The sequence below is a fragment of the Sphaeramia orbicularis genome, chromosome 3, assembly GCF_902148855.1.
Source record: "Sphaeramia orbicularis chromosome 3, fSphaOr1.1, whole genome shotgun sequence".
Classification (NCBI taxonomy): Eukaryota; Metazoa; Chordata; class Actinopteri; order Kurtiformes; family Apogonidae; genus Sphaeramia; species Sphaeramia orbicularis.
In genome coordinates this window covers 51,517,713-51,538,394 of record NC_043959.1, presented here as the reverse complement: position 1 = coordinate 51,538,394, position 20,682 = coordinate 51,517,713, and the positions used below count along the sequence as shown (strand labels likewise).

The following is a 20,682-nucleotide window of genomic DNA, read 5'->3' as shown; positions in this document are numbered from 1 at the left end:
GCTCTATCTCCCACACCACAACTATCTCATAAGAATACCAGAGATACTAAAGTGACAGCTAACAACAACAGTAGTAAAATCTGTCATTTGTTGACGAATCTGGATGATTTACCAGCAGATGATGTATGGTTGAATTCCCTGATGTACGCCCGACTGTGTGTTCATGCATCACAGCACAGTTAACACTTGTGTCCTGACTACAAAACAGAGAACACTTAATTATTAAAAGCCAAGCTCTGCAGATACAATCAGAGATGAGAAGCAGGCTAAAAGACTAGACAAGCACACACACACATCTGGGTCGGATTAGCAGACTAACCGGAAGGCAGTGTGGAATTAACAGGCAGAACAGAAACAGAAATATGGTCCACTGCTGAGGACGGTAGATGAAAAGAGGAATACAAAAGCATGACGATGAGAGGACGGACAGACGGACAGACAGGCGTGACACAAAGCCTCTGATCTGCCCGTACCTGAGCGCAGGTTTATCCTGAACGCGGTCAGCACTGCAGGACCATCTTTAAAGGACACACAGACAGACAGATGTGAGTTAGGAGCTTCCATTAAACTGCAGTAGAGTTGATGTTACGTGCTTGTTCACTTCTTTGCCAATAAGAGTCCAGGGACTACTTAGCCTCATCAGTTCAAAACAACCAGAGCTCAGCGGTACATTTGATGTTGTATATGTTTCATCTGTAGAGCAGCTTCTACTAAAGCAGAGCTGCTGACCTGAAAACAAGCAGTGCACATCTGATTCATAAACACACCAAAAGTTATTATGACTCAGACAGGCTGCGTTGGTGTCTCCCTTTCACGGCACCAACTGACTCAAAAATTAACCACTTACAGTGTGGCCTTTTCACCGAAGGGACACTGAGGTGACCCGCCCACATACACAGATATATTCAAGTTATTGTCAACAAATATAAACTAACAACAGCTTTGGAAAAGAACATTTTTGGAAATACACTTGAGTGAATGTGGTCCTGAGTGCTTAGTGTTCACCATGTCATAGCACTGTGCAACCACAACATCCTGACATCAAACCAAACTTATGTGTTGACATGCCGTCACTTCTATCTCACTCCCCACATTTCCTGTCAGGTCTGCTCACAGGCTGCAAATGCATATACTGCAGTGAATTTTGTTAGGAGCTCTAGAGGAATAAAGAAAGAGCTATTTATAGCATCACCACTACAATTGACCCATATAAGCCACATACAACATAAGGTGGGAACATATTTATTTACCAAGTAACTAGGGCTGGGCGATAAAACGATAATGACATATAGTAACCCTTTCATGCACAGTGGTCACTACAGTGGACAGTTATTCTACAGCTATTCTCTTGTATATTCATGGATTTTATTATTTTAGTTTCATATCAGCAAACACATTAGACACTTATGCATCATCCCATACAATACATTTGATAGCATTACTGTAACTTTGCTGTTCTTGATAAACCTGATCTAACATGTTTGAGTGTAAATCAATTGCTTGTTATTGTTATTATTAGACTGTAATTAACAACAAAGTTGTTTTTTTTTTTTTTTTGCACATTATTTGCATGAAATGAGTAATGACTAGTATTAGAGTATGTTAAAATGTGAGAAAACATCAGATTAGCAGCATTAAAATAGTTTTATTTCCTTGTTTTCACAAAGTATATCAGTAAATACATGTTTCTTTGCTTCATAAATTAAATGCATGGTGTCCAGCTTAGTGGACATTTTTGCAACGCCATGAAAAAAAAAAAAAAATCAATCGCATTGTTGTTTAAATTCCTAAAGAGGAATAAAATCACTCAAGAAAAAAAAATTTTGATTAAGGTTCTCAATTCATGCATGAAAGGGTTAAATAACTTTTCCTCAATAGAACATGCTCAATACAATATCGATAGAATTCATTCGTCCATGTTTTGACAGCCAATCAAAATTAAGTAGTACCTCACTGAACCAATCATACTAGAGCCACGTCAAGTTAGGCTGACGCTCACAGCACAGGTGTAAGAGCAGCCACAGCACACATGCTAATGTTTGGCAGCGGGAGGTAATGAGTGTTCCCTTGGGAGAAAATGCGACCAAGAACTCGGGCGACCGGGTTACTGAAAAGTAGGGTGTGATTTCGGTTCGGGACCTTCAATACTACTGTATATGGAGGTGTACCGAATGAATACATGTAGCCTATGTGAAGAACGCGAACGCCTTTCTACACAAACCTTGAAGCGGAACACATCGTGAAAATTTTGTGTAAGCTCCAGCGTACAACAGGCTGTCGTGGGGTTCATTCCCACACTGCTCAAAAATAACACCCCAGGTGTAGTTGAAGGTACAAAAAAAGATGATGGTGATTTATTTGCCGTCGGCCTCCCAAAAGTGGAGTGTAATAGATATACAAAGTGAAGTCAAAAAAATGGAAAAACAAAAAAAAAAACACTATTTGCAAAACACGAGGAAAAAAACACATCAGAGCAGAGTCCTCCAATAACTCACGACAATCACAGAAGTTAAACAATCAACAGGCACAGTTGTCAGCTCTGCAACCCAGCCAACACTGAACACTAGAGCTTCAGCAGTCGTCTTTTAAACACTAAGCCCCTCCTACTGGGCCGGTCAATTAAAGACTTTTTTACGAAACATATTTTTAACAGTGTTTTTAAACATAATTATTCACAACAGAAATAACCATTCAACACTTAATACTTCAAATGATTTTCTAATTAATTATCCAACCAGAATACCTTATTACTTGAGATAAAAACAGAGAAAACCAAAAACAATACAGCACAACATATCACGTGATGTGAAAATCCTGTGAGATTTCCTCTATAGTACTGACCCGAAAGTGACCCTTCGTTCTTTTAACTCAAACAGCGCAGCGGGGCATGACAGACACAGGTAAGTGATTGAAAACTGTTGTAAATATGTATGCAATTACCTGAAAAAGCTCCCAAGTGTGCACCCTCGGTTGCGCTATTGTTAGGACGGGGAGGAGAGTGTGAGCGGCGAAACTGATGAATGATTACAAATACAGACGGGGAGAGACTGTTCGACGTGAATGTGTGTGTGCACGTGCCTGTATGTGTGTGCGGTGCCGGTTTGTGTGATCTTCGCTCTCAGCAGGAGACAGCTGACGCTCAGTGACGGTGTTGCTCCGTCACACAGGCACAGAAGCTGGGAGTCATACGTTCAAAGCGTGTTAAGTTTCATTTTCGGTTTACGCCAGTTACGGTAGTTACGACAGTCACGGAATGCACCCCTTCATGTATATAACCCCGGTATTGTCTCGTGAAGATGGTCCGTTTTGTTTGTGTTCTATTTTAAAACTTGAAAGCTTTTGGCTCCTGGTCAGACTTTTAGTTTCATTTTAAATATACGTACCTGTTTTATTTATCTGAAACTGTTGTATAATGTGCTTCAGCTCATCTGTCATGTACAAACATTAAGTTATATTTAAATCAAAAATAACCTTCTGATGTCTTCACAACTGGGTAACAGAAAATTTAAGCTTGACAAAAATATCGATATGTCTGAAAAAAAATATTGTGATAGAATTTTTTTTCCATATTGCCCAGCACTAGTTAGTAGTGACTTTAACCCTTTCATGCATACTGGTCACTCCAGTGGACAGCTATTCTATAATTGTTCTCTTGTATATTCATGGATTTTGTTGTTCTTTTTTTTGTTTGTTTTTTTTGTTTGTTTTTTTTACACATATCTTTATTAAAGTTTTAAGACACTACATATCTTTTCTGACATGAATTGGTAACATTATGTAGATCTCTCCTGAGCATAAACCCCCAGAATCACAAGCCCTCCCCATAGTTTTCACACAATTTATCAGTAAATACATATTTCTGTGCATCAAAAATTAAACATGTGGTGTCCTGCTGAGTGGACATTTTTGCAGCTTCATGAAAAATAGGTTCATAATTTTTTTTTTTTTTAATTGTTTTTTTTTTTAATGTATTTTTGAATTTTTTTTAAAAATTATTTTTATTTATTTATTTATTAAATTTATTTTTCAGAAGAAATTTTTCAATTGCATTGTTTTTTTCATGCCTAAAGAGGAATAAAAACACTCAGGAAAAAAATTTGATAAAGGTTCTCATAATTTGTGCATGAAAGGGTTAAAGTCTTAATATAAAAGTAAGTAAGCTGCATTTGGCACTGTAAATGACCTTTCTTATCTTCAGGACAATGCAAAATGGGAGGGCTCTTTGACAATCCCCGGAAAGTCTGAGCAGTACAAGAATACCACGAACCCATACATGAGGATACAAGCTGTCTATCATTTTCAAGACATCAAGTCTTTATGAGAGAAAGTCTTTGATGATTTGAACGCAGAACATAGCTTTCTTATGTTATTTGATGATACTGGACCTTCAGCCTGGTTAGTTTTATACTACTCATGTGAGGCTGCAACAGGGTAAAAGCATGTCTGTGTTTCTAAAGGCTTTGTTGCCATATAATCTGATTAGACAGTTTCCACCATCAGATACAGTACAGCGCTATAGAACAACAAGACCCATGGCACTGTTCAGCTGTTCTATAACCAGACCTCATCAATAAAACATCACTTCATGGGCTGCAAGAGTGTTTGTCTTCCCTTCTCATATCCTCGACATACAAATCAAGGGAAAAAATAGAGCTTAATTTAGATCGGAACATTTGTTTTTAATCAACTCTGCTTTAGCAACAAAAAAATTACTCCAAATCATTCAACTTTAGTTCTTCTTTACACTTTGCGGTTAGGAAATCTCAGCTGAGGCCTTTTCCATCTCTTATTTAGTATCATGCTCCCATCAAAAAGGGTAATACAATCACAGGGCTTGTTTCCATAGCAACTCTTTCTCTGCTTCACCTCTGACTGGAAGATGACTTCATAGCTCAGGCTGCAGAGAACAGACTGAGATCACCTTAAATGGAAACAAACCCATTAACTTATTACTATTAAGCACAATTAACAGAGGACACTGTTCTCTTTAATCTTTTTTATACTGTTCTATTTGATCTTTTTTGTCTTTATTGATTTATCTTGTCTCTTAGCTGTCTTAACTCTCTCTTTTTAATTAATGTGCTGTAATATATTGTTTTTTTTTAGGGTGCCTATTGTCAGCAGGCCAGGGACTACAGCAGGATACTAGCCATGTCGGCTAAAGCTGCCCCTTTTTACTGTTATTGATACCGTTAAGTAATTGGGATTGTCCACGATACAATAAACTAATAAACTAAATAAACTAAACACAGTGACAAGACAGTGTGAATTAGAGATTTGCTAAATAAAGCTGTCAAAAAAGTGTCTACTGTGTATGACATCACGTCTGTGGCTGGTTAAGCAGTAAGAAGCCAGCCTCGTCTGTCTATAAATCAGTGTTTGAGCAGCTGGGAACAATACTCTGCACCGATACAACAAGGTGAGGAAAGCCCTCTTCCTCTTCTACAAATGTTTCCTCTTTGGTGTGTGGCCGAAGGTCTGCCCCGATAACAGCCCTGACAAAGGCTGTACACACAGAGGTCAGTCTATTACCGCTCAGTTGGCTCTAAATAAACAAACACATGCTGTGTCTTTAATGAACAACACTCACTGATTAACACCATAAACAAGTCAGGAATTAGAAATGAGTACAGGTTTGATTGAGAACTCATTATGTTCACTCAAAGCACTCAACGCTAACACGAATAATGGGGAAATTCTAGGTTTTATTTTTTCCCTTTATGGTCTTTTACTGATTAAGCGTTATTAGAGCTGCAAGACTGATTTGTATCACAACAGTGAGACGTTTAGAGTTACACAATCACAACTTGATATTACAGCAAAGGTGACATGTGTTATAGATCTTTTATTAGAATACACTATACCAGGGGTGTCAAACATGCGGCCCGGGGGCCAAATGCGGCCCGTCAAAGGGTCCAGTTCGGCCCCTGGGATGTTTTTGCCAAGTGCAAAAATTCCACAGTCTTGAATTGAATTAAGCAAAAAAAAAAAAAAAAAATAGTTTGAATTAAGGAAAAAATCTTCAATTAAGCCAAAAAAAAGTCTTCAATTAAGTAAAAAAAATCTTCAATTAAGCCAAAAAAATCTCAAATTTAGCAAAAAACCTTGAATTAAGCCAAAAAAAATCTTCAATTAAGTTTTAAAAAAATCTTCAATTAAGCCAAAAAAAATCTTCAATTAAGTAAAAAAAAAAAAAAAACTTGAATTAAGCCAAAAAAAATCTTCAATTAAGTAGAAAAAAAAAATCTTCAATTAAGTTAAAAAAAAACTTCAATTAAGCAAAAAAAAGTCTTCAATTAAGTAAAAAAAAAATCTTCAATTAAGCAAAAAAAAAAAAATCTCAAATTTAGCAAAAAATCTTGAATTAAGCCAAAAAAAATCTTCAATTAAGTTAAATAACATCTTGAATTAAGCCAAAAAAAAATTCTTCAGTTAAGCAAAAAAAAAAATCTTCAATTAAGTAAAAAAAATCTAGAATTAACAACTTTTTTTTCTCTTTGTTTTAGTGCAAAAAATAACATTAAACTAGAAGCACTCGGAGAGCGCAGACCTCCGCCAAGGCTGATCAGTGGCCCCCCCCGTGGGCCCCCCCACGCCAAGGAGGTTATGTTTTTGCCAGGGTTTGTTTGTCTGTCTGTCTGTTTGTCTGTCCGTTAGTGTGCAACATAACTCAAAAAGTTATGGACAGATTTTGATGAAATTTTCTGGTCTGCGCCCCCCCCCCGTGGGCCCCCCCACCCCCGATCACCACCAAAATGTAATAATTTCTTCCTTATCCCATTTCCAACAAACCCTGAAAATTTCATCAAAATCTGTCCATAACTTTTTGAGTTATGTTGCACACTAACGGACAGACAAACAAACAAACCCTGGCAAAAACATAACCTCCTTGGCGGAGGTAATTATGAAAATATTTACATTTACAAACTATCCTGTGACAATAAAATGTGAAAAATGTGAATAACCTGAACAAATATGAAGAACCTGAAATGTCTAAAGAAAATTAAGCACAACTTTAACAATTTTTCTGTCTGTTCCTCAGTGTTTAATGTCTTTGTAGATCTGATCCATAATGCACATGGAGAAATGATAAGTGGAGGAATAATATTGTTAAAATTGCACTAAATTTTCTTACATTTTTTAATTTAAATTTCAGTTTTTTCAGATTTTTTTTTTTTTTTTTTTGGATAGTGTATAAAAGTAAGTATTTTCATAATTTAATGTTTTTTTTACACTAAAACAAAGACAAAAATTTGGAGTTGTCATTATTTATAGGTTATTATGTTATTATTTTTCTGGTCCGGCCCACTGCAGATCAAATTTAGCTGAATATGGCCCCTGAACTAAAATGAGTTTGACACCCCTGCACTATACAGTATTTTGCTGATTTAATCTAATGTATTAAGTAATTTCAAGGCCTTTTCAATCTACTTTGTTAGCGCTACATAGCATATTTTTGGTGGGAGTTTGCAACTCTTTAAAACAAAGTTACCGACATTTCATAAAATAAATAGAACCATCCACAGCTTATACACATCACAGAGTAAAATAAACAAGATGCTTGAACTGATATATGCAGAGTAACTGTTTCAACTTTCTTTACATTTTGCTTAGTCACTAAATCACTAATTCAATAACTGTTTCACTTCAGGAAGAGAGTTGTGTAATTCAATCAGAGATTTGTTTACGGTAACACCAGACACCAGACCCTCCTAATGTAAAAGCCATCTTGAGATCTCAAAAACAGGGATCAGAACATATTTTCTATCATTATGTCACTATCCTCCTAGATATAAAGGATCAGTGGATATTGTCCTGTATGTCCACCTTATGTTTCATTTTGGACGTTGGATTTCTAACCTGTTGTGAATCATAACGTCTCCTTATATTTATAATTTAGACATTTGGCTCAGCTTTTCACGTATTAATCCAATTCAGCTAACGTACAGTCTACTCTCATTAAACCGCCCGCCGTTATACCACCATTTCCGCCTATCGCCATCCGCCAGCCCAGTTCCATGCACAAACAACACTTATACCATTGATTTCCCGACCGTTATACCGCCAGCGTGATTGCCATCGAGTACACATAAATTTTAACAATGCACTGAAACAAACGTGCCAGACGCTGATCGCGACAAGCTACGAGTAGGTCTACGGAACGGCCACCGTTCATTTATCGCAGAACACTCAGTAGGTCAGGATGTCGGGAAGAGGACGTGGGATTAAGCCAAAGCCTCAAGATGATGGGGTGTCATTTCCCGACACGGTATAATAATGCTTAAAATGTTTCCCCACTTTAAATGATCCCTTACAACATAACAGAATCAAGATTTATTTAGAAACGCAATTAGAACGGGTTAACGGAGGCAGCATAGACATCATATAGTAAAGACATGCACATTATGGACGCAACCCATTGTAACGCCATTTTCGCTATACCGCCAATTTGGCCGTGAACGGAAGTTGGCGGTATAACGAGAGTAGACTGTACTTCTAAAACATAACTGACACTGTGACTTTATTGTGCAAAAAAAAGATATGAATTGGACATTTTAATTCTTCACATGTGTGAGCCACTGATGAAAAGAGGAATAAACTGGTAGGATATCAAAAATTATTGACTACTGTTCAACTAAATTAGGAGATTCATCTAAATACAGTGTGATCCTTTATTCCACCGATGCCAAACACACGGCCCATGGGCTAAAACTGGCCCACCAAAGGGTCCAATCTGGCCCGTGGGATGAATTTGTGAAATGCAAAAATTACACTGTAGATATCAACAATCAAGGATGTTAAAATCATCTTAGCTCCGGTTCCACATACAGACCAATATGACCTCAAGTGGGTCAGACCAGTAAAATACTATCATAAAAACCTATTAAAAAAATGACAAATCCATTTTTTTTCTCTTTGTTTTACTGCAAAAAATGTTAAATTAGAATTTACAAACTATCCAACATGTAAATAACCTGAACAAATATGATCATCAGTACAGTGTTACCAATATTCAGCCTGTAACGATATGCTTTGTGTCTTTGTAGATTCACTGTTATCTGTATGTAATGCATTTGTGTAAATGATCAGCTGAGGCACAGGTGTCAAACATGCGGCCCGGGGGCCAAATCTGGCCCGCCAAAGGTTCCATTCTGGCCCGCGGGATGAAAGTGCAAAAATTAATCTGTACAGTCAAGGTTGTCCAAATCATTTTGGTTCAGGTTCCACATACAGACCAATGTGATCTACAGTAAAAATAACAACACAATAACCCATAAATAATGACAACAAATTTTCTTGGGGAAAAATTCTGTGGAAAAAAATTAAGTGAAAAAAATAACATTACACTGTGAAAATATTTACCTTTACAAAACTATTAATTCACAATAAAATGCAAATAAATACATAAATAAAACCACAGATGAACAACCTGAAATGTGCAATTTTAACAATATTCTGCCTGTTACTAAATGTTTTGTGCATTTATGGATCCACTGTGATCTGTAGTTGTGTTAATCATAAGAGATGGAATATTGTAGAAATTGTTCAAATTTTAGTTCCAAACTCCAAAATTTTAACAATATTCTGCCCGTTACCAAATGTTTATGTAACATTGTGTGTAAATGTACACGTATAAATAATAAGTTGAGGCAAAATATTGTTAAAATCGTACCAAGTTTTCAAATGAAATTTCTGTTTTTTCAGGTTATTCGCATCTTTTTTGTAAAATGTAAATAATTTCATAATTTAATTGGGGGGTTTTTTGTACTAAAACAAAAACAAAAACTTGGATTTGTCATTATTTATAGGTAATTAAGTCATTATTTTACTGGTCTGGCCCGCTTGAGATCAAATTGGGCTAATTATGGCCCCTGAACCAAAATGAGTTTGAAAGCCCTGAGCTGAGGCATAATATTGTTAAAATTGCAATTATTTTTCTTAAGACATATCAGGTTGTTCATGTTATTCACATTTTTAAGGAAATTTTGTATTTGTACTTTTTTCGCTGTTGTTATTTTACTGGTTCGGCCCACTTCAGATCTTGAATGTGGCACCCAAATTAAAATGAGTTTGACACCCGTGCATTATTGTGAATGTCTCACAATATGTCAGAGAGGCAGTTTTAACCACAGAATCTTTCCATTTGTCTTTATTCCTTAGTCAATTTCCCTTCCATTAAAGCCTAAATACTGGAAATATATTTTCAGTAATACAAAGCTGAATGTTTCTTTGTAATGGTTTCTGGAGAAGAAACGAAACAACCACAGAAAGACTGAACTCTGTGGAAGCATTAAAGCTTAATGGGAGCAGAACTTCTGTGGAAGCTCTTCTAATTAATACATTTCTATATTTCTTTGTCAGGTCCACAATGCTCGGTGCCGCTAAACAGCATGATCTTCAAACTGTTGTGTTAGGAGAGCTATGGGACGTATAATGCAGGTTATAAAAGACCACATCCCCCCCACTGTCACAGCAAATGGAGAACTGTGTGAAGTGGAGACCATTAATCTCCTTTGACCCTCTGGTGTCTTCAGAGATTCAATAAAAACAACAAATGAGGGTGAGCCATTAGTTTTATCACGCTGACATCTGTAAGAACACGCATATTTGTAACCGAGTAAACTGTCCAGACTGTTCACGTCCAGATGGATTCGAGTGAACACACGTTCAATCTGTGGGTTTCTGTTGAGCAGAGAGTCAGTGAAGCCTGACTATCACTGACAGGACGATCCCATAAGACCGAACAATGCTTCACTTAAAACCATGTTCCTTCTGTTAGCTTTGCTTTACATTAAAAAACAATGGGATAATCATATTTCATATGCTGAGACATTCACCTCTTGAATTTTACAGCAAGAACGAGTTTTGACTAATTCAGCTTAATCTTATTGACTGAAATTCAGGAATATGACACTGATCCAAAGTCACTCATTATGTAAATACTAATACTATACTGTGACAAAACTACATGATAAGTTAATGTTTTGCATGTAGTCAAAAGGATGCTGATGTTTTTTGGATTCATAGTACTACTGCGTTCGTGTTTATATTAGATTTACTGTAGTGCATCTTTAAATCTGAGCTAATTTTAACTGTTTTATATGCAGTTGTGTAGTGTAGTCTATTGAAATGGATCATATTCTGTAAAATAATCATAGGTTTGTAGAAGAAAAGGCTGTTCTCAGCTTTGTCACAACGTATTCTGCAATTTCCCAGCTAATCCAAGAGGGGTTTAAACAGTTTTAGCTTAAGAAGGAGGAGAATGTTAAACACAACACAATAAAGGAACAATAAGTCCTGAAATCTGACATTCAGTCACAATATCTGAATCCATATTTGGAGTTTAAAAGCTCGATAAAGCGCTTCGTAAGCTGCATGTACTGTATGTGTCATTTTGAACCATGTTCTGAGAAAGAGAAATTTAAAGAATGAACATAAAACAGAGATTTGTTTCTTAATTCCACATATAAACAGATATCTGTTGTTAAAGAAATAGCCGATAGCTGCAACATTTATACAATTTACAATATCTCAGAACAGACAACCAGTTATTATTTGGCATATTTTCTACCAGCAGTAAAATATAGTTAACTTTTACAACTATTATTACATAAGTAAATTATCTCTTTATTTTGAATACTGCTTATCTTATCCTGATTAACCCTTTAAAGCCTGATATGTCATTGCTGACATACCCTGTGCATATGCAGTTTGGATGGCTGCAACTCTCACTGTTTGAGCAATTGGAACAATCCCAACGGTTTCTGAAACCTGAGACATTGTGCGTTCTAGGTTTTATTGTATCATTACACTAATTTCACTCACATCTGTACTAGAAGCTGGAGAAGAAGCTGTTTTATCAGTATTATAACATGTAGTAAATTGTAAATGACTGCTTGATTTTGAAAGATCTGGAAAAAGGGGCAAATGGACTCACTCCCAGCACATGTTCTAACCTTGTAGTTAGTCAAAATAAGGAAAAAAAGTCCAGGTGGACCATTTTAGGCTCAGGGTTTATAGGGCTAACCTGATCATATTAAGAATTAAGAACTGTGAAGCTTAAGAAGGAGGAGAGTGTTAAACACAACCCTTAACCCTCCGGTATCCAGTCCACCAAGGCCCTTACTAAGCACCAAGTGTGCCTTTTTCGCACACTTGTGGAATAATGTCAAAAAATTTTTCATACAGTTTGGTTTTAATTCTTTTACACTTTTTTCTATTTCATCAACTTGAGCCGTAAATAAAAATACCAAATACTCAATAATTGTCATATTTTTTTTAACCCTTTAAATGCTGTGTTTGTAATGTAAAAAAACAACAACATTTTTTTGGATGCAAAAAACACACAAAAATTTTTTTTTTCAATATACTACATAAAAAGTGGATCACATATTCTTTGATTTTTTCATCCTGGCATATGTCAATGATTAACAGCAACATTGGTTAATTTGCATTATAATTTTTGGCGCTAAGTCAAATGTTCAAAAATACTAGCATCTGTCACCAAGTGTGCGTAAAATGCACACCTATAAATCAAATTATTAAATATTATGCATTGATTTATTTTTCTGCTCTAATTTGATTTTATTTTTGTAAATCAAGGTTAGCCCTAATCATACATATAAAATAATCATTCATTTTACATTTTTTAAACCCTTTAAATGATCTCTTTTGACCATGATGTCACTACATTCTATGATGCAAAAAACACAAAATATGTTTGTTTGGTTTTTTTTTCAAAATACTACATAAAAATTGGATTATATTTCATTTGATTTTTGCAGCCTGGCATATGTCAATGATTAACAGCAACATTAACAACATTAATAAATTAATTTAGACCCTCACCTCTAAAATGAAGCCCAGATATCAGTAAAAGCAGGATTTATGCCTTAATGGCTGTCGGATCAAAAACAGTGGTTATAATGGAAGAAATAGTGTGTTATAGGCACACTTGGGAGACAGATGCTAGTCTTGTAATTTTCTTTTGTTTACAATGTGCAAATTTTAGTTGGTGGCCCGAATTTTAAAGATCATGCAAAAATGAACAACTTTTGAATTCTAACCTTATTTAAATTGTGAAAAATAATATGAAGTTTTTTAACACAAAGTGCAAAGTGTGCCTAAGAAGCACACCTGGATACCGGAGGGTTAAAGGAATCCTTAGACAGCCTCATTCCTTATCCTTTTGTCCCTTAAATACTTCATCCTTAATTTTGATACAAGTCACCTCATCTGCAGAAAAGTAAAAGTAACTAAAAATAGAGGGAAAAAAACAGGATTTCCATTAAGATGTACAGTACATCATATTTGCATTTCAGTAAAAGTACTTATCATAGTTACATTACACCAGTAAAAGTAGGTGACTGGATCCCTACGAAAACACTTATCTTGTTTGTTTCCACCCTCAGGTATCATGGGATGACTTCATTAACTTACTGTGAAATAACACACAAACAAGTCTAAATAAACTCCACTGTGTTGGGTCGAGTCTTCTTTTGCAGTGGTGGGTTTTCCCTGCTTCTGATTCCTGACTAAGATGACCCTAATTAACCCAAATCCTCCTGTCTGGTCTCAGATCCCTGTTGATGGCGTCACCACACACAGCCTCAGTGTCATAATAAACTCCAGACTTTACATGGAAGTTTTCACTGACTGTAAATAATAGTGTTACTACAGACTGTTGAAGATGAATTCTGTAAATGCCATTAGGGTGAACTGCTACAAAAGACAGTTTTAATAATTAATTGGTGTCATTTGGAGTTTATTCTTGCAGGGTTAGGATCACAGCTGTACACTAGTGGGTTGTTTGGTTACACACGCATAAAGGCGACGCACTGACACATTCCCATGATAATAATAAACATAATAAACCTGCCCCCCCCCCCACACACACACACACACACCATACACACACACACATGGATCTTTATTCCATTACCTCCTGTTTGTGAATCCGTGGTGCTTTGCAGCTCGATCAAAGTTTCATCCTTGGCTTTTCCCGTTATTCTTCTCATCTCGGCCCACGGGGTGACAGACGCTTCACCTTTTCAGACACTGTGGGGATGACACTGAGGATGATGAGGGTGGTCAGGCTGATGAAGGCTCCACCATGAGGGGATCAGAGGGAGGATCGATCATGAGTCCAGGTTTGAAGGGTGTTTATACATCCTATGGACAACACAACCGAGGATCTGTAACTGTACCCTGTAGAGCTACCCGGCGCTACCCGAGAACACCAGGCAGGCACGGATAAAGGGGAGGGGCCACGGCTTTTACGTCGGCAAAATGATGTGTTTGTGCGTCTGGAGGCTGCAAGACTAGGACACACACACAAAGACAGACCAGACTGTGTAGTTTTCAGTTCGTCATGCCTATTATTTGAAAAGAATGGAAAGGAGAAGTGGTGATTCTTCTGATTTTAATGTGGACAAGCTTACCTGTAAGAGAACTGAGAGGAAAGAAAAAACAGCAGGAGTTGATGCAAAGACGACATCTGGTGGTCAAATATAATACTGCATATATAAATTAGACTTGTGACTGCATTGAGTTTAATCTTGTAATTGTGGTGCAGTGTACAAAACTGCCAAGAGAGCACACATTTCACTTTTATAGCATTTTAAGGTATTTTATTTATTTATTTATTTATTTATTCCCATGAAATGAGAACACTTTAACCCTTTCATGCATACTGGTCACTACAGTGGACAGTTCTTCTCCAGCTGTTCTCTTGTATATTCATGGGTTTTGTTGTTTTAGTTCCATATCAGCCAACACAGTGGACACTTATGCACCATCCCATACACTGACAGTAGTAGCAGTAGTTGTAATTTATTTGTCCATTTAACAGAACATGATATACAGGGTGGGGAAGCAAAATTTACAATATTTTGAGGCAGGGATTGAAAGACAGTGTATGACCAATTAGTTTATTGAAAGTCATGAGAATTTATTTGCCACAAGAAAATTGACATAATAGAAAATGTTTTTATTCTATGTGTCCTCCTTCTTTCTCAATAACTGCCTTCACACGCTTCCTGAAACTTGCGCAAGTATTCCTCAAATATTCGGGTGACAACTTCTCCCATTCTTCTTTAATAGTATCTTCCAGACTTTCTCGTAATAGTTTTGCTCATAGTCATTCTCTTCTTTCCATTATAAACAGTCTTTATGGACACTCCAACTATTTTTGAAATCTCCTTCGGTGTGACGAGTGCATTCAGCAAATCACACACTCTTTGACGTTTGCTTTCCTGATTACTCATATGGGCAAAAGTTTCTGAAAAGGTATGGATAATAGTGTTAGGTATGATTACGACATCAATATATTTTTGGTTTCAAAACAATTGACGTAGTGCCTGCTGAGAAAAAACAACTAAATGTTCATTGTAAATTTTGCTTCCCCACCCTGTATACATACATACAGTTTGGATTTCTATATTAAACATGGGTGAAAAGGCGTAGGCTGAAGCAGCAGCTTATTTATGCCTTCTCTATTTACAAGAAGAAATGTTGGAAAAACAAAACAAGATAACAAGATAGCACAGGTTATATAACAATAATATAATAAAACAAATAATATAATCTAAGCAAAATCTTAGATTCACACTGATAATTGTCTTACTTTATCCTAATAATAATTCAGACCATTACTGTAACTTTGCTTTTCTTGATAAGCCTGATCTGCACTAACATGATTGAGTGTAAATCAATTGCTTGTTATTGTTATTAGACTGTAATTAACATTTTTTTTGTTTTTTTTTTTAACAAAAATACTTTTTTTGCATGTTATTTACATGAAGTGTGTAGTGACTAGTATTAGAGTATGTTCAAATGTGAGAAAATGTCAGATTAGCAGCATTAAAATTGTTTTTATTTCATAGTTTTCACACAGTACATCAGTAAATACATGTGTCTTTGCTTCGAAAAATAAACACATGGTATCAGGCTGAGTGGACATTTTTGGAATTCAATGAAAAATAGGTTCATAAGATAATTTTCATGCTTAAAGAGGAATAAAAACACTCAGGAAAAAAAAAAAATCTTGATTAAGGTTCTCATAATTCATACATGAAAGGGTTAATTAGTGCAATGTAACTACAGTAAGTACTTTCACTTAAATACTGTAGTCAAGTAACAATTTGATGTATTTGTACCTATACATATCAGAAGAAACCTTTTTTTCTCCACTAAGGTTTTAGTTATTTTTACATTTCTGTCAAACAAAATCCAAGTATCTCCAGATGTGGGGATTCTAAATGTCAAATTTGAAGACTCATAATTCCTAATCCTCAGTTCTTGATTCTTAATTTGACCAGGCTAATAAAGACCCAGTGTTACTTTTGTGGCAATTTCAAGATGAATTTTTCTCTATTTTTAACCTTTCTTAATTGATTTCTCACCATTTATTCCAGGGGTGTTAAACTCATTTTAGTTCAGGGGCCACATTCAGCCCAATTTAATCTCAACTGGGCTGGACCAGTAAAATAATAACAGTGAAAAAAGTAAAATTATATTATGTTCAGGTTTACATCTACAAAGTTTCCTTAAAAATCTGAATAACATGAACAACTTGAATTGTCTTAAGAAAAACAAGTGCAATTTTAACAATACTCTGCCTCGGTTTATCAGTTTATTGTTTACACATGTGCATTACAATTGCACAAAACATTTACTAACAGGCAGAATATTGGTAAAATTGCATTCACTTTTCTTGAGACATTTCCGTTTGTTCATATTTGTTCAGGTTATTCACATTCTTTGTAAAAGTATAGTTTGGTAATGTAAATATTTTCATGTACTTTTACTTTTTTACAGCAGAAAAACAAAGAGAGAATTTGGGGTTGTCATTATTTATGTGTTATTATGATAATATTTTACTGGTATTTTGACACCATTGATTGTTAATATCTTCAGTGTAATTTTTGCATTTCACAAATTCATCCTACAGGCCAGGTTGGACCCTTTGGTGGGCCGGATTTGGCCCCCGGGCTGCATGTTTGACACCTGTGATTTATTCTAATATTATGGTCTGTATTTTTAAGTATATATCAAATATTGTCCAATATTTAATTCACTGATCATGTAGATGTCTATAAAACCTCAGATTAAAGTTTAGGGTTATATCAAAAACAGAGAAAACTGAAGAAAATGTGACTTTTTATTAACATATATCATTAACTGAACATAAACCAAGTGTCTCCATCCACTGTCATTAATCCAACTCCATGGGTTTTACTGGTGAATCAATGTTGTAGAAGATGACAGTCTTTCTACGGTAACTATGGAGTCTCTGAAGGTCCAAATGGGTCATATCTGATGACCGTGAAAAGATGATAAACTACATTTTACGCCAATTTTTTACATGTAGTGATAGATTTAGTGGGTCAACAGTTATTAAACATTTCAGACCAGTAGATGGCTTTGGCCGTGGGGGGATGTTTGGGTCTTTATAGGATAAGATGGACAGTATTCATTGCTGCCTGCTTTGTGTCCAGGGAGGTAACAAAAAAAGGAGGTGCTTCATTTAGTAACAATACTTGTAAAAGTTACCTATATTTTACTGCTGGCAGAATATATGCTCAACCAAAATTGTTATTTTCTCTTCTGAAATGTTGTAAATGTTATAAATGTTGCACCCATCTACCATTTCTGACCAGGCAAAGGAACACATTTATATTCATTTATGGAATTAAGAAACAAATCACTGTTTTATATTCATTCTTTAAATTTCTATTTCTAAAAACATGGTCAAAAATGACACATACAGTACATGTGGCTTATGAGCACTTGATCTGGCTTTTATTCATCATGTCATGGGTTTGTACGTACAATAATAACCAAGTTTACACGTGATCTGTGATAGTGAAGATCCAGAAAAATAATTTTGCCTGTTGTGAATATTTCAGAGACCCCCGCCATGTTTTCAGGGGAGCTCATTTCTTATTCAGACATACCAACCTCCCTGTGGCTCTTCAAACAATGAACAGGTGAAACATTTATCAGGGTCTACAGCATTTCTCATATAGTAGGTTTCACCCCCATGGTACTCAGTAGACGCACAATGTGAGGCAAATACAGGTCTTGCTAACATAAAATACTTATACAAGCACTAATAACTTACACTATTACTGTAGACAGTATGAGCACAATGTAGTGTATTTCTAACTGGATTTCATTTGTACATGTACAATACATTCACTCCTCATATTTAGGCTGCAACACAATCAAGAAAACGTGTGCACAGGGGCAATACAGGGCTAATAATGAGAAAAAATAATGAAAAAGCAGGCGACTGTAATCAAGAATTGGTAACACAGCCCCACGGAAAGGTTAGGTGTAGAGCAGTGTTTTTCAACCTTGGGGTTGGGACCCCATGTGGGGTCGCCTGGAATTCAAATGGAGTCACCTGCAATGTCTAGTAATTGATAAAAAATAAAATAAAAAAACTTACTAATACAAATATATGGTGAGTTGAGAGAGACAATCACAATACATAAAAGACAAACTCTGAAGCTGAAACTGAAGCACTGTGGTTCTGTTTATCTTTCAAATATTCATTGTGGTCGGTTTCAGATGCTGCAGCTCTTTCATAATTCATAGTTTGAGTTCTTGTTTGTTCAGTATTAATTGTCAGCCTTGTAAATCCAAGCTGGACTGACTGTAAATACCCTGGCCAAGGAAAATAAAATTCTCACTTTGTGCAGTAATCTCAACCTGGCTTTTCTGCCTCTATCCATAATAATATATATTATATAGTCTAGATGTCCTCTAAAATTAACGTTTATTTGCAACATAGTATAGCAAACTATTACATGATCAAAAAAAAAAATCATTTTATTTAAAAAAAAAAAAAAAAAAAAAGTCTCAGTTTTGAATGTCTTGGGTTGCCAGAAATTTCTAATGTTGAAACGTTGTCATGAGTCAAAAAAGGTTGGGAACCACTGGTGTAGAGCAACATGACTTGTGGGGGGGGGGGGGATTGCGGACAATATTGTGATTAGGGTGTGAATTTAATTTGGGTCTACTTATTCAGTCACCAAGGTAAATTATTTGATGAATTATTCACATATAAATGTCAAACTAGAGATAGAAACAAACACGGAAAAAGGTAATGACTTTTATTATGTATGTTTACACAGTGTCTATTAAATGTTGCTAACAAATGTTGCTAGATCATCCTAAATCTGGACTTCTAAGATGAAGCTTTTTGCATTTTATTTATTTATTTATCTATTTATTTATTTATTTATTTGCACAGGCTGATAATAGGATTACGACTGCAATTTAAGATTTGTGCAGCTCTAGAGCATTATTTTGAGCATCATTAAATCGAGATCTGGATTGTGCTCAGACAAAGACATATTCCGGGACTTTTCTTCTTTTTTTTTTTGTAAGAAACAGAAGCATTGTGCTCCATACTGAAAACAAAAGGGACTGTTATCAGCAGTGAGTTCAGAAACCACTAACCACAACACTGCATTTAAGATAACATTTTTCCAGGGATGCCCATGCATATTTCAGGAAGACTATGCAAAACCACATTACAAAGGCCTGGCTGAGGAAGAAGGTACTGTAGGCGTTGAACTGGTCCCAATTTTTCCCCAACACAGAATATGTGATGCATCTTGAAACATAACAGGGAGCAGCAAAGATCCCAGATGGTTGCACACCGCAGGACTTATTCACAGAAGCTATGGAACAAGATTTTGCCTCATCTTCAGTCCATGAACATTATGAAACGTTATGAAAAGAAACAGCAACTGTAGAAAAGGGTAAATGCTTTTCCATTCCAGCCTATTCTTGAATGTCTTGCATGCCCGATTGTGAAGTTAACCAGGAAACAAAATACTAAATATTTTGTGCACATACTGATTATAGTGAAATACAAAAGAAAAAGCAAAATTAAAATCACTAATTCCACCATCCCCACCTTTTCATTTGTGGCTGTAGATCACAATTCTCCATTTAGTCACCTGCATAAAAATATACAGTATATATGTTGACATTTAACTAGACTGTTCAGGGCAATTCAGTAAAACTATGGAATAATCCAACCACCACGTAACTTTAGGCCTGTTTGCCTGTTTCTTAGCTATCTGCAAATACATCACATCGTCTTTGCAGCATCGCAGCTCCTTTGAATAACTATTATCATTATCATCTGTAACCTGTGACCTCTGTAACCTCTCTCAGTAGACCTTTGGGAATACATCCTCCACCTCAGCAACTAGAAAACCACACTGCTCCAATTAGCAGAGGTTAATGACATAGTTTATATAATGGTTTTTAATGCTGCACTCAGCAGATGACTATAGGTAAACATTTCCAGATGAAAATAGGCTATTGGGTGCTGATGCAGTTGCACTGAAGCTTTATTGGGGAATTGATGGAGACCCTAATACGGTACTCCACAATTCTTTTGGTCCTATACTTTAATCCATAGTGTGATACCATGTCACACATTAATGATGTATGCTCTAACATTCTGTTTTGTTTTTGTGGCTTCCCGAGGACGATTAGCTTACATGATATGCCAGTAACAGGCCAGAATTCCTACTTTTTTAAAAAACGTGTATGTTGTTTGTAGGTTATTTAAAGTCAGTTAAGGCCTGGACCATTTGTTTCTAGTCGGAATCATTTCAATGTAACACAAAAAATGGCGTAACATCAGAAGTTTGA

The 20,682-nt window shown here is 35.8% G+C and overlaps 1 protein-coding gene across 2 annotated transcripts in view; it reads right to left on the bottom strand.

Annotated features, from left to right (window-relative positions):
• Positions 1–14,233, bottom strand: part of ano5b (anoctamin 5b) — a 55,977-nt gene extending 41,744 nt beyond the window's left edge. The window contains exons 1-2 of one of the 2 annotated variants that reach the window (XM_030163439.1): positions 13,943–14,233; positions 474–518 (exon numbers count right to left, since the gene is read on the bottom strand). In XM_030163439.1, coding sequence (XP_030019299.1) covers positions 474–518; positions 13,943–14,018 — 121 coding nt within the window. In that variant the 5' untranslated portion in view covers positions 14,019–14,233. The remainder of the gene's footprint in view (positions 1–473; positions 519–13,942) is intronic. The other variant, XM_030163440.1, reaches the window with a different exon arrangement.
• Between the last annotated feature and the right edge of the window lie 6,449 nt (positions 14,234–20,682).